This window comes from Akebia trifoliata, chromosome 6 (genome assembly GCF_017979445.1).
Source record: "Akebia trifoliata isolate Shusen 1 chromosome 6, ASM1797944v1, whole genome shotgun sequence".
Lineage (NCBI taxonomy): Eukaryota > Viridiplantae > Streptophyta > Magnoliopsida > Ranunculales > Lardizabalaceae > Akebia > Akebia trifoliata.
In genome coordinates this window covers 8963341-8976425 of record NC_141380.1, presented here as the reverse complement: position 1 = coordinate 8976425, position 13085 = coordinate 8963341, and the positions used below count along the sequence as shown (strand labels likewise).

Below are 13085 nucleotides of genomic sequence, written 5' to 3'. Positions count from 1 at the left end.
GTCTGATCTGATCAATTGGTTGTAACAGTTTGATCTCAAGTAAAATTCTAGGTTTTTTTATTCTATAAAAGGATTTCTGTTTCGGGTTATCATATAGAATTTTCTGAGAGAGAGAGAGCACTAGTTGATTTATTCAGTATTTTGAGCAACCTAGAAATCTTCTCAAACTTGTGCTTCAATTATATATCAATGATTGTTCGAGAGATTTAGTCAGACAACCATGATAAGACCTACTGGTGATTTGCTTGTGGAATCGAGTGTGAGTTTACAATTCATAGAATTGGATCATGAAGTTTTACAAAGTGAATGTTAAAGGAAGAAGATTGTAGATCGTGGATTCAAGTCTCGTAGTCATCTTTATGCGTCGGTAACTTTTGTAAACTCATAATTCTACAATGGATCGTTCTGAATAGAAAGTCCCATGATTTTTTGAAATTGGTGTTGTGATTGATTGCATGAAATCTTGATTTGTTTATGCTATTTAATTCTACCAGCTAGAATGGGTTTATTGAATTAATTAATTTAATCGAATTCTATAATCATCAATTGGAGAAAAATTTCAACCACCAACCCCTTGATTCAGAAGGCCCTCTCATTGTGGCCATCCCATTTTGGTGCAAAAGAGTGTTTATTTTGCAAATAAGCTGAAAATTAATATTATTTTATTATTTTATCATTATCATTCAATATAACCACTACAAATATTCTTATCAGTTTATACATAAATGGCAAAATATCTGAATCAAAACGATCAATCATCAGCCTTTGATTCAGGAGATTCCTTCGGTTCAGGAGGTCCTCTTGCTATAGGCATCGTATCATCGAATCGAGGCCTTGATGGTTTAGCAATGTCCACGAAGATAACACGTCCATTTAGTACCTGCAAGTAATTCACTATTATATCATTCTTAAATTTGTGAAGGTTAATATTGATACTTCCTAACAATTAAAACTTCATCCAGGAAAATGGTAAGACAAACCTTCCCATTCATTTCTGTTAGGGCCTTTTCTGCTTCGTCATCTGATGCAAAGGTCACAAAGCCAAATCCTTTTGATCTGTCTGAAACTCTATCCATTATTATTTTAGCTGGCAAAAAAAAAAAAAAAATTTTGTTAGAATCGAAGTTGAGAACATATATAAGTTGTGTTATTAGGAATAGGGGTTGGCACCTTCAATTACTTGGCCAAATTGTGAGAAGGCTTCTGACAAAACATTTTCGGTTGTGTAGAATGATAGTCCTGCAAAATAACCATCAAATAGACACAAACTTGTGAGACATTTGGTTCATGTTGGTAATGATGTTTCTTTAACAATCTGTGGAATGGATCACTAAGTGCCTGGTTGAAACAAAGAGGAAAGATAGAAGTTGACACAATATTTCAAATCAATGTTACCCAAATTGAAATCCATGGAAACAATCAGATAACACTGAAAATTCTCAAAATTTTCCTACTGAAGTAAGTCCAGCAATACTTCAATGGAGGTCTATTCTTCCTTCACATTTAAAAGCAATCATCAAATCCAGGTAACTCAAAATTAGTTCTTGGCTCCTCTCTATATTGCCTTTTGGAGGTGCTTTCTCTTCTTTTTTCTAATAATTTGCATCTATATCCATAAAAAAAATTTGACAAGCTTCTGTTGAACTTTCTCTTTCTATCTCTACCTCGCATCCATCTTTTTCCCAATTAGTCAAAGTTTGGGATAACCGAGTTAAATTTACTACACAACTTGGCAGATTTCACGTAGTGTTGGGCAACCAATAAGACATCAATCTCGGGATTGTTTCAGAAAAAAGAGCTGATCTTAACAGCTTAAAACAAATGAAATGCACTTGAAAGCAAATTTAGGAAGGCAAGAGAACCTTTTTGATACCGTTCTAACAACTTCATGAGAACACAGCTTTAGATTAGTTGTCAATCCAAATACAAACATTCTCACTTTCTATTTACTGATAAACATACATATTTTGGTTCACAAACCAAAGAGCGATAACTGATAAGAGAGTTTCAATTATTGTTTGATATGCTCTTCTCTTCTTCACATAGTTAAATGACAGTAAACTAGCCTTACACATAACTAAATGATGTTAAATTAGCAAAATTAAAAGCGTTCTGCAAGCTTGATATGCATCTTTAAAGACAAATTCAGGAGAAACATTGGATAAGTCTCAAAATTTAATCTTTTGGTACAAAATTCTGTTTTTTACTAAACAATAGTAGATCTACACATCAAAAGAAGCAGCTTCTCAAGAACAAATAGGGTGCGAAGAAATGGTCTTGTTGGAAATCTTACTAAATTGGCTCTCATTACGTGATCTAACAAGTTATTGAAACTTCTCAAGTCCAATAAATTTTAGACATCTTGAAGTTTTTTCTTGGGAGTCCATTGGGCAAATTTTAGCCCTCCCTCCCTCTGTAAGCAAGGATTGTACCCTAAATTACGCATCATCACTTTGAGTTTTGACATTTCACTCCTATTAAGAAGTCGGTCGGTCGGTCGTACCAGTAACTCCCAAGCGATCTTCTCTTATTGGAACTAACCCTACCCCATGATGTTGATCATTTCTTGTAACCTTAAACTCTATTTTGAGACCGAAATCTTACGAAGAACAACTAATAGCAAAGTAATTCGTCATTCTGAAGCAGAGAGCATTCCTTTTCACTCAATTTTCTACATTTGAAAAGTAATAATATTTTTGCATAAAAACTACTTCTGGAGCAAAAATGACTATCCAATTTTTGCACCACTTGATTTTTCCCCAATTTTCCTTCTCTATCCCTTGTTTAAATTCCCCTTGATCTCGAATCAATTATTTAAACCTCAAAAGTCCATATATTTGAAAAGTTTTTCATTAAAATTTTTGGTCAAAACAAAAGGACCTAAAATAATCTCACTCAAAAACAGAAACAAAGCTTCAGTATCAGAAATCACTCGTTTTCAAAACCCTAGAAATTAGAAACACACCAGAGGTATTAGAACAAAGATGGAGAAATTACCTCCAACGAAGAGCTTGTAAGCGATTGCTCTGCAACAGAGAAGCTGAGAGGGACGAAGGATAGAAGATTTAGGGTTTGATTGCGAGTGTTGTACAAGGGGAAGACTAGGGATTCCTCTAACAGAAATGGAGAAATTACTTCCACCGAAGAGGTTCGAAGAAGAGATTCCTCTGTAACAGATGAGCTTCTGAGTGGAACGACGCAGAGAAGAGTTAGGGTTTGATAGAGAGTGTTGTCCAAGTAGACGAGGGATTCCTCTAAGCGCCGCCATGAGAGAGAGAAAGAGAGCTACAACAGAACTTGGAAACTCAAACAGTAAACAGTGTTTAGAAATCACACCATGACCATAGTAGACAGTAGAGAGTAGACTGCTAGCATAGACATTTCGAAGAAAAATGCTATTGTCACACCAACTTTTTTCTTATAACACTTCAATAATTAAGAGAAAAGAAGAGAAATTCTCTCTCCACCATATTTGTACTGACAGAGAGAACTTGGGACAACTTTAGAATTTTAATATATCTTAAAAGAAATTTAGGGGTAAAGTTGAAATTATAAAATATTTTAAAAGGGTTTCTCTCCTATTCTCTCCACTTTTTGAGAGAGAAAATAAAAACGGATCCTAGGTAGCACACGGCTCTTGTAGCACAGATCCAACAATTGAAAGAGTGCCACATCAGCCATACACTTAGATCTACCACACTTAAAATATTTGGTGTTATTTTCAAAGACATCGATCTGCATGAAAAAAAAATTATTTCTATTTTTATTTTTTATAAATCAAATCTAGATCATGATCACAAAATGTTAAGATGACAATTTTTATCCCAAGATAGCTCTCTCATTTATTGGATCTATACTACAGGGTGCTATAAGAACCGTGTGCTACAGAAGCATTCTCTCCAATTATTTTCTCTCATCTCCCCCACAAAACAATCCAAATAAGAGAAATGAAGAGAAACTCATTTATTTTCTCTTCTCTTCTCTTCTCTCTATTTCTCTCAATCCAAACATAGCCTAAAGAGAATGAACAAGAAATCAACACATTGGAGGTGTTATATGAAAAAATTGGAGTGGCAGTAGAAATTTTCATTAAATTGGTAATACTATGATTTTATTTTATTATAAATTAATGAATTTATTCAAACGTATGCAGTTAGCTTAGTTGGTAATACCTATGGATACTATCCCCCTTCCAGCACAAGTTATCCTTCTCATTTCATTAAAAACATGTCTATTGATGAAAGAAGAAAAATAAAAATAAAAACCAAAACCATGTAAATAAATTATTTCATATTTTGGGTTGGACTCCATTTGTCATAATATACGTATTCCATGAAAATACAAAATCCAACCGTCTGAGAAAAAATTGTATCTTGAGAATATATCACAAATCTCAAAGATAAATACCGATAGATAGTTGGCTTTGCATTTACATGTTTGAGATTGTTTAAGCAAAAATTTTCTATGCTTCCTCAAAGCTTGACCTTGCCCCACCCCCTCCCCCTCCCCCTCCCCCTCCCCTCTTCTTCAACAAAAAACTGGAATATTGATGCTTTTCCTTGCTTTAGATGATTTTATATATACATCTTTCAAAAAAACAAAAGCAATTTTTTTTTAATACTTCGAAGATCTTTTATTTATTTATGAGAGCTACAGTTACTGTACCAATTTTTACTAATGCAACACCAATTCCTATATAAATCATCAAAAAATTACACATAGTTGGTGTGGCATTTGTAAAAATTGATCTGGCAATAACAACTCTTTTATTTATTTATTTATGAAGGGGTTCAGCACCCAAAGGCTTGACTAGCAAGGTCGACACAACTGACCTCTTAAAGCACCATATCTCACCCAAATACCTTCGGCACATACAATACCCCACAAACCAGGCAAGTAGTGATAAATCCTGTGGGTGGCCAACGAAGGGGCCTAAACTCGAAACCTCTCCCTTTTTGGAGGTATGCCTTGGCCACCACCCAAGGATCATTGGTTATACTTCTAGATCTTGATGAGTGGGAGTTATGTTATAAAAAGCTTTACGATCATCATCACAGTCTATTTACCATATTAAAATGTTGATGTCAGCCATACAAATGTGTCCACAACCTCATCTTTGTCAACTCAAGTAGCGAAAAACGATAAGTTGTGTCTATACTTAACATCACTTTGCTGGAACCCTCAAACAAGGTTTAATTGTCTTAGCTTTTTGATGGGCATGCCCCAAACCCTCACGCTCACCCCATCTCAAATGAAAAGTGCCACCATCACTCCCTGTCCTGCCAACACTAAGCCCACTCAGCCCCACTTGTTAGGCTGCAAAAACACAGGTTTTTGAAAATTTAGATTGAGATCCCATCGTAGGAGAATGGATCTCACAATGTTACAACAAAGCCTTATCCCAAAGATTTGGATACAAATTTTTTCCTCCATTCCACTCAACACAATTTTACAATTTTATGTAAAATGAGACATTAAAAACAACAATTATGGTTAACTGGCTCCTATGTTCTAAACACCAAAAACTGTGATGATCACAATGTGCAAACTGATCAAAATTAAAATGATTACATTCAAAAGAAAATTTTTTCATCAAAGCCCATGACGAGGGGACAAAAAAAAACTATACAAAACACTTGTCAGGCACTTCAATTCCATCAAAGCTAGATACAAGAAACAGAAGATGAGCTGACACTGCCTCTTCATCGCATCCCATTTTGCAACTCTTGGTAGAACATGTCAATGAACTGGTTGTTCTATAACACAGACAGCAAACAAGAATCTTAAAAAGTTGTAAGAGCTGCATTGAATAGAGCTTTCACTGATTAAGAAATTGAAACAAGTTATCCTAAGAGAGTGATACCCAGAAGACATCTTCCAGTCAACATCCAGTGCCATGTGTCGTCTCTAAGTTAAAGACGTCAGTGTCTTCAGTTTCAAGACAGAAAACTGGCTCATCATGCTTAAACTACCACTACCAACCATTGGAAGAATTAAAAAGATCATATTGTTTTCAAATGACCGACCAAATACTCCCCTAAATGCACTCCCTGAATTATTTAGGTCCTCAAAATACTGTATATGATGTAATGGAATTGGTTGAAGGAAGAACACAGGGAATCTTTCTGTCATTGCAGGATTTTTGCTACCAAAATGGTTTTGCATAGTAGAAGATTTGCTTAGACTTGCAACACATATTGCTACTGTCAGCGACTCTTTGTTCATGTGAAAATCTTTAAGGAATCGACGTCACTGAAACTCATCATATATACCAACCCCAAATACTGGAATGGGCATTTCCTTTAAATTGAATTTCAAAGGGAATTTAAAAAATATATAATAACCAGTAGTGAAGTCTTGCTTGAATACACCAAGCATAAGTAAGAAAACAATTAAGGAAAATATAGGAAAGGGTTTCCCAAAAATTCTGTACATAAATTGAGGATTCCTATCCTTAATCCTCATGGACTCTTTGATAACTTTAATTAGCAAGTACATCTCACTTCATGTAAGGGTAGGATTAAAGGCACCCCAATTATTACCAATGGATCATTGTGTAAGTGTAAGAAGTAAGAGACCTAACAAAAAAAAAAGTAAAAAAGAACAGCTCAGCAAGACAAACCTGAACAAGCCTCAGCAGTACATCACGGACTTTGTCTCTAGTAATAACTGGAACATAGTTTGGAGAAGTATGAGCAGGTGTGAGAGATGGAGGTGGAGTGGGTGGTGGAAAGGGTTGTAGCAACGGAGCACCATAAGGGCGATGCAGATTCACTGGAGGATGAAGAGGGGGAGCAGTCGGCTTAGAAGAAGAGATGGGAGGCATCATCAATGCAGTCGAGGACTGAGGTGCAAAAAACGTAGAGGGCTTTACAAGGTTAGTGGCATAGTTGCTGCTGATACTGGTTTCAGCTGTATCAAGGAGGGGCAGTGGAGGAGTAGATGAAGTTCGGGGAGGAGCAGATGGTATTTGCATGGCTTGCCCAGAGAAGTTAGACCTGAGTGTACGGGAAGGTAGAGGGTTTGTTGAAGGGGACTGGTATGCTTGTCCTGGAATTGCTGCATTTGAAGTATTTCCTATATTCATAGCCGCCTGTGTGGAAAAAAAAAAGAAAACAAAAAGATTGAAATTATCTATAATAGGTTATACATGCAAAAACAGGAGTTCCGTATGTGAAGTAAGCTAATATCTAATTTATATAAATAGAAATACATTGTCATATTTAGCAACAAAATTCGGTATTTTTTCGCTACAGGTCCCCCCATTGATCTCTGTTCGGCATTCTTAAAGTCAACAGGCCAGTTTGAGCCGAGCTTTGCCCCACTTGGCTCAAGCTCATGATTCACGGGGTCCAGCTCAAGCTCATGGTGAAAGAATGCTGACATATGGAGAAACCATTTATGAAGCCATGTGATACAAGTATAAGACATGTCATGGAGGACAAGTAACAGGTTTTATTGAGAAGACTAGGACAAAGAACAGGGATTGACTGTATTTACCACTTCAAAAAGTAGACATTTGATGCTGGTAATACAATAATATGAAAGAACTATTCAAGCAACAAGTCCAAAATTCAATAAATATAGAGAAACGGTGGTCATGCCACAACTGGAAGGTTTGTTATGAGTATAAAAAATCATGGGAAAACTACTTAAAACTAAGTCAGACACTAGATAGTATCCATAGTGATATTATATATATATAAAAAGTTGGGTTCTAAGAGTAGTACATACACTGAAGAAGTGAGCAAAAGAAGAATCTTCAGGAATTTCTGTGATGGTAGATGAAGTTGATGATGATGGCCCCAGCGGGCTCTCCATCACCGCAACATTTGGGACTGCTTCCAATTCCTCAAATTCACTGCTAGCAAGGATCAGTAGATTTAAAAAAAAAAATTGAGGGCAGAACACAATTTGCTCAAGCAAGTCAACAAATTCAAATGAAGGATGCTAATACCAGTATCTTATCCATAATCCAGCACAATTAAATGAATCAAAAGGCTAACACTGTTCAGTAACCTCTCAAACTAAAAAAAGAAAGATGGAAGAAATAAATTAGAAGACATTTCATATGCAGAAAATCATTTAATATACAAATCGTGTGTTATTTCGCTCGAAAGATACGTTCATAGTTAAAGACTTTTTTTAGCATCATAAAATGTATAATTATGTGTGGACACAAACATGTTACCATACATAGATATTCAATAGTTTTATTTTTCTTCTCAAAAAAATAAATTGAAAACTTAGAATAAGATGTCTAATATATTATATAATGTCTAGTAAGATGTCTTATATATTAAAGGAGCTCACACTGAACCAAAGTTCCTGTTAGAGCTCCCACCCAGGTCCAATTGATTAGGTGATGCAACCAAAGGTAAAATGCTAATAAGGGATGAAACAGCTTCAATCTCTCAATCATTCAAGTTCCTTCTATAACCAAGGTCCTAAGACACATCCTGACCCAATCGCAACAAAAAGGAAGAAACATGTACCCTTTTCTTGGAGGACAAAGTGGGAAAACTAGCCTGGAAAGGGGAGTCACCGCACCACCAATCTTCCTAGAAAAGATCTTTGTCACTAGGGCCTACCTTAAACCCTAAAAACTTCTGAAAACAAGGGTCTAAAAGGATGTCTTTCCAAACTCCACAACATTAAGGTTTACTACTTGGCAGACTGCTCCAACCCCTAGGATCCTCACTGTACTTCGCCACAATAATCTTCCTCCAAAGACTCTCTTTCTTGACACCGGATCTCCACAACCACTTACCCAACAAAGCCTGGTTTGTTTGTCCGAGTCTTCTAATGCCAAGACCCCCTTTCTTCTTGGGTTGGCACACAAATTTCCAATTGACCAAGTGATCCTTATGCTTCCCAGTGTAATCGTTCCAAAGGAATTCTCTAGCAGCTTTTCAATAAGGTCCTCAACCTTCTTCGGCGCCTTGAATAGAGACAAAAAGTGAATAGGGATGCGAGAAAGTGTACTTTTAATCAATGTCAACTTCCCTCCCTTGGATATGTACCTAGCTTTCCACGAGCCCAATAGATTTATTTCTACCAAAACCTAAAAGACATGAAGATTAGTTTACTCATGTTCACAAATTAAGTAATGTAGCCCATATACATCATAAACTTATAATAATGCCTAATAAGCATGCAAGATACTGGTAGAATTCTCTATTGCAAGTTCCGTGTAAGGTTGTTTTCCTTTGTACCAGTAAAAAACAAATGGATTACTACTACACTTCAGGAAATTCCTCCATTATTTTAATGCTCCAAGACTAATCGATATCATGTATTTTCCTTGTTTTATCTTTGTTTTTTTCAGACATGTTAATTTCTAGAATGTTTAAAAAATTTGCATCCAATAATTTATTTCTATCAAATCCAAAATGACATTGAATACTAATCCACTCAATGAAATCACTTTGTTCACAAATTAAGTAGCTGTGGTCAATATACATCATAGTCATACCTAATAAGCATATAATTAAGCAAGCAGCCATATATTGATGTTCATTTTATCAATCGCCATACATTAGTATATTACCATGTATGTCAGTCAAATGGATCAAATGACCAAAAGTCCAAGAATCTAAAAACTATGAAACTGTTAAAGGAAAGAAATATGAGTAGTTATTGGGCATGCTTAAATTAGCAGTGTTAAAAATTACCTCTTGGATGAAGATACATTAGGCTTTGGAGTAACCTTTGAGTACGCATTAAGTATCCTTTACACAAAACAAACAGACAAGCCTAAAGATTAAACCAAACATGCAATAATCGATTCTGTCTCTAAACAGATAGGTACGCTTTAAGCGGTTATTATTAGTATTATTACTACTATTAATATAATGATGAGGAGGAGGAACAACTGCACCATACATTTAGAGATCCGCTGATAAATAAAATTTCAAATGCTTTGGAGAAATCCACCATCCCTAATATTCCCCAGAATAATAAGTAGCAACTTTATATCTGTATTAATTTTCTTTTATATATAATATGGATTTTCTTAATTAAAAAGAAAAGTTCACATCATGGGAGGGATTTCCCTTGTAATATTATAAAAAAGAAAATAAAATATTAAACATAGAAAGGCCAAAAAATTCAACTACACTTCAAATTCAACATTCCTCTTTGTCAATCAGATTTCAACTGATCCTGAAAAAATTGTGGGCTTAAGTGAGAACCTTATACATATGTATGAAACCTCTTGAGCCAAAAAAAGGTCTAATTTCCATGGTGCAGGCTCAGTCGAGGAGACAAAAAGTTGCACTATCAAGCACCCTGTTAATGAGGGGGCATTCAATCTCTGAAAGACTTGAAAGGAATATGTTTGACATAGTCAATGCCAATCACATATTTATCCATAGTGGCACTGTAAGGTAGAAGTCTCTAACTCTATGGTAGTGGGTTTCTTCTATTGTAAGGTAGAAGTCTCTAACTCTATGGTATTGAGTGGGTTTCTTCTGAGAGAGTATTGACTTGCTTGTCAGCTAGTTTCTACAACACTCGTTTTTCAAGGATTAAAAGCGAGATCCTCTCATTTAGTGGGAAGTGAGAACCAACTGTATCTTACAAGCAAGGGAATGGTACTCTTAAAGGGAATCAAGAAAAATATGGCGGTATGGGTCTATCTTGAAGGATTTCAAGGATTCAGAAAAAAAAAATGGAACAAAATTGTGTAAGGGGGCAACTTGCTCCAATTGCTCTTTCAGTTGCTTTAATAATTTAGTTTTTTATTTATAAAAAAAAAATATAGTTTTTTACATCAGTTATTAATAACAACCAAGCTGTCACATTCCCAAAGTTCTCTATGCATTGGTCTAAAACATGAACCACATGCCTAAATAGCATATAATTAACAGAGGATACAATGGCTTATCCGTAACAATGTACCTGCTGAAAAGACTTGCAACATCTTCACATTCACGTGAATTGTAGAACCAAATACCATTAACTTCTTGAGCCGCATTTCGGTACAGCAGATACGGAATCTGGACCTCGTACTCAAAATCATCTAAAATATTCTCCACCAGATTATCTGGAAAAGATAGTTTGATGGAAAGATGCAAAAAAAATTTAATGCATGCATATTGAAACACGAAAATGAGTAGCGGAAGAATCAACAGGCCTATATGCTATTGAAAAACACAAAAGCTGAACCCATAATTTGGTTCTCATCAATCATCATGATTGCATACACCAAAGAAAATTACAAACCGAGGTGTATTTGACACTTGTAGACTTATTATAAAAAAACAAAGATGAATTGAGTCGCAGTTTTATGAACTCCCTAAATAGGCTAATTAGGATTTGAACAGTATAAAATCGAATCAAGGACCATTAACCCCAATTTCGGTTGAGTTAACATAATTGGACAAATGGAAAACTCTGAATCACACCAATTCCTTTCCTTCTCAATTTTTTAAAATTTGTTTAAATTCCAAAATATTGATGTAGAATTCAAAAAACACAATGAACATCATGACTCACATGCTACAGTGACCTCCTTGAGACCAATATAGCTAGAGAAATTTTTTGTTTACCCACCAAAAGCGGACATGTCACATGCACATTAACCTGGTTCAGATCAGTAATTATTTGGCATTTGGTTACTTTGGATAAATTAGGGACACTGTCATATAAAATTTGGAAAATTTTCAAGGATTATGCAAATTTGGGTTTCTTCCCAAAACCCCTCATCTTCAACCTCCTTAAAAACCCTGACTTTTTCTTGAGATTTGAAGGTTCAAGAAAAGAAAATATTACCCAACTCAGTGACTAATCGATAATTCACTAATTAATTTGATTCTTCTCAGATTTAACAAAAAACGTGATCATTTCAAGTTTCAACCCAACTCATGGTTTACTAAGACCTGCAACATTTCTTACTTTCGATTGGGTGAGCCATTGAGCAACAAAAATAAAACTCAAATGAGTATCCTCATTTTTCCCTCTATTACAAGATAAGCTTCTATGATCAACCATTTCAAACAAAAAAGGATTTATGAAAAGATCGATAGCAAGAACAATGCAGAAATATTGATTTTTTTTTCCATTTAAAATATAAAAGTGGGAGTACAAATGTGAACCTGTGTTACGCCGATTCATCACAATGAACTGGAATCGTGGTTGAGTATTCCTACAACAACAATAACACAATGATTTCTGAAATTAAATTTCACAAACAGAACCAAAAGTAGTGCCGAATAATTCAAATTCAATTAATCGTTGACAGATGGTGACTCAATTATATTTCAATTTAATATCAGAAATAGGCATCCAATTATTAGAACTAATTAAAAGAGAAATCTTTTTTACCTCTTAACTACGAAAAGAGACCCTTCAACATCTTTGCGACTCTGCAAATGAATCAAAAAGAAAAATAAAATAAAATAAAATAATAAGAGAGATTAAGAACTCAACCAGAAATCGAAATAAAAAAATGTTTACGAACCCATTCACTGAGCTCGATGTTGAACTCGTAAAAGGTAACATGAGCTGCAGTAATCAAAATTTCTTCAACAAAGGGATCAATTCTTTGTAAAACTGTGAGATTAAGGATTCTGGTGCTTTCTTGGTCTAAATTCGGCATCAATTTCCCACTCTGTGACATTTTCGCTTTAGAAACCCTAATCCTAACCCCCAAATACTCTCTCAGAAGAGAACAAGAAGGATATCGATCTGCTGCAATTTATCTCTAGAAATGACGAATATACCCTATTTTGATTTGCAAAGCAATCTAATATTTTATTTTAATTCTACTTTTCGCCCAACCTAAGACCACTGCACCGCCCCCACCTTCCAACCTCCAACCATTGCCTTCTCGCTGGATGACGGTTGGTTCGGATTCTAGAATAATACCCTTCTCTCTGATAATCGGGTACGGGTCGTGGGCTTAGTGATTCGAAATCATATCTCCAAACCCGCGCGAACCTTATATGGATTTATGGATCATTGCATGCGATTTCAATCATAAAAAATTGAGACAATCAAATAGTGTAGTTTAAAATCGTGGAAATTTGTCTGATTTTATGTGTTTCACATTGAGATTATTATAGTAACAAGTGAATACTAGC

At 35.2% G+C, this 13085-nt stretch overlaps 2 protein-coding genes across 2 annotated transcripts; both read right to left on the bottom strand.

The window, feature by feature from the left end:
* Positions 1 to 645: 645 nt before the first annotated feature.
* LOC147400112 (small RNA-binding protein 11, chloroplastic-like) lies at positions 646 to 3381 on the bottom strand. Its single transcript, XM_086445720.1, has 4 exons — positions 2998 to 3381; positions 1171 to 1239; positions 981 to 1087; positions 646 to 880 (listed from the first exon to the last, which is right to left on the bottom strand). The coding sequence occupies exons 1-4, from the start codon at positions 3266 to 3268 to the stop codon at positions 752 to 754; spliced, it is 576 nt and encodes a 191-aa protein (XP_086301846.1). The 5' UTR covers positions 3269 to 3381; the 3' UTR covers positions 646 to 751.
* A 2088-nt stretch (positions 3382 to 5469) lies between these two features.
* Positions 5470 to 12835, bottom strand: LOC147400111 (mRNA-decapping enzyme-like protein). Its single transcript, XM_086445719.1, has 8 exons — positions 12464 to 12835; positions 12328 to 12368; positions 12099 to 12148; positions 10903 to 11047; positions 9675 to 9731; positions 7735 to 7861; positions 6623 to 7093; positions 5470 to 5756 (listed from the first exon to the last, which is right to left on the bottom strand). The coding sequence occupies exons 1-8, from the start codon at positions 12620 to 12622 to the stop codon at positions 5703 to 5705; spliced, it is 1104 nt and encodes a 367-aa protein (XP_086301845.1). The 5' UTR covers positions 12623 to 12835; the 3' UTR covers positions 5470 to 5702.
* Positions 12836 to 13085: the final 250 nt, after the last annotated feature.

What these genes read in the sequence shown, in the direction of transcription:
- LOC147400112 (XM_086445720.1), bottom strand. Translation starts at nt 3,268, where the DNA reads ATGGCGGCGCTTAGAGGAATCCCTCGTCTACTTGGACAACACTCTCTA. An exon ending in TTACAAGCTCTTCGTTGGAG is followed by an intron (nt 1,240 to 2,997) that starts GTAATTTCTCCA and finishes GTTATTTTGCAG; the next exon opens with GACTATCATTCTACACAACC. An exon ending in TAACAGAAATGAATGGGAAG is followed by an intron (nt 881 to 980) that starts GTTTGTCTTACC and finishes AATTACTTGCAG; the next exon opens with GTACTAAATGGACGTGTTAT.
- LOC147400111 (XM_086445719.1), bottom strand. Translation starts at nt 12,622, where the DNA reads ATGTCACAGAGTGGGAAATTGATGCCGAATTTAGACCAAGAAAGCACC. An exon ending in GATGAATCGGCGTAACACAG is followed by an intron (nt 11,048 to 12,098) that starts GTTCACATTTGT and finishes TATCTTTTCCAG; the next exon opens with ATAATCTGGTGGAGAATATT. An exon ending in TACTGCTGAGGCTTGTTCAG is followed by an intron (nt 5,757 to 6,622) that starts GTTTGTCTTGCT and finishes TCTGTGTTATAG; the next exon opens with AACAACCAGTTCATTGACAT.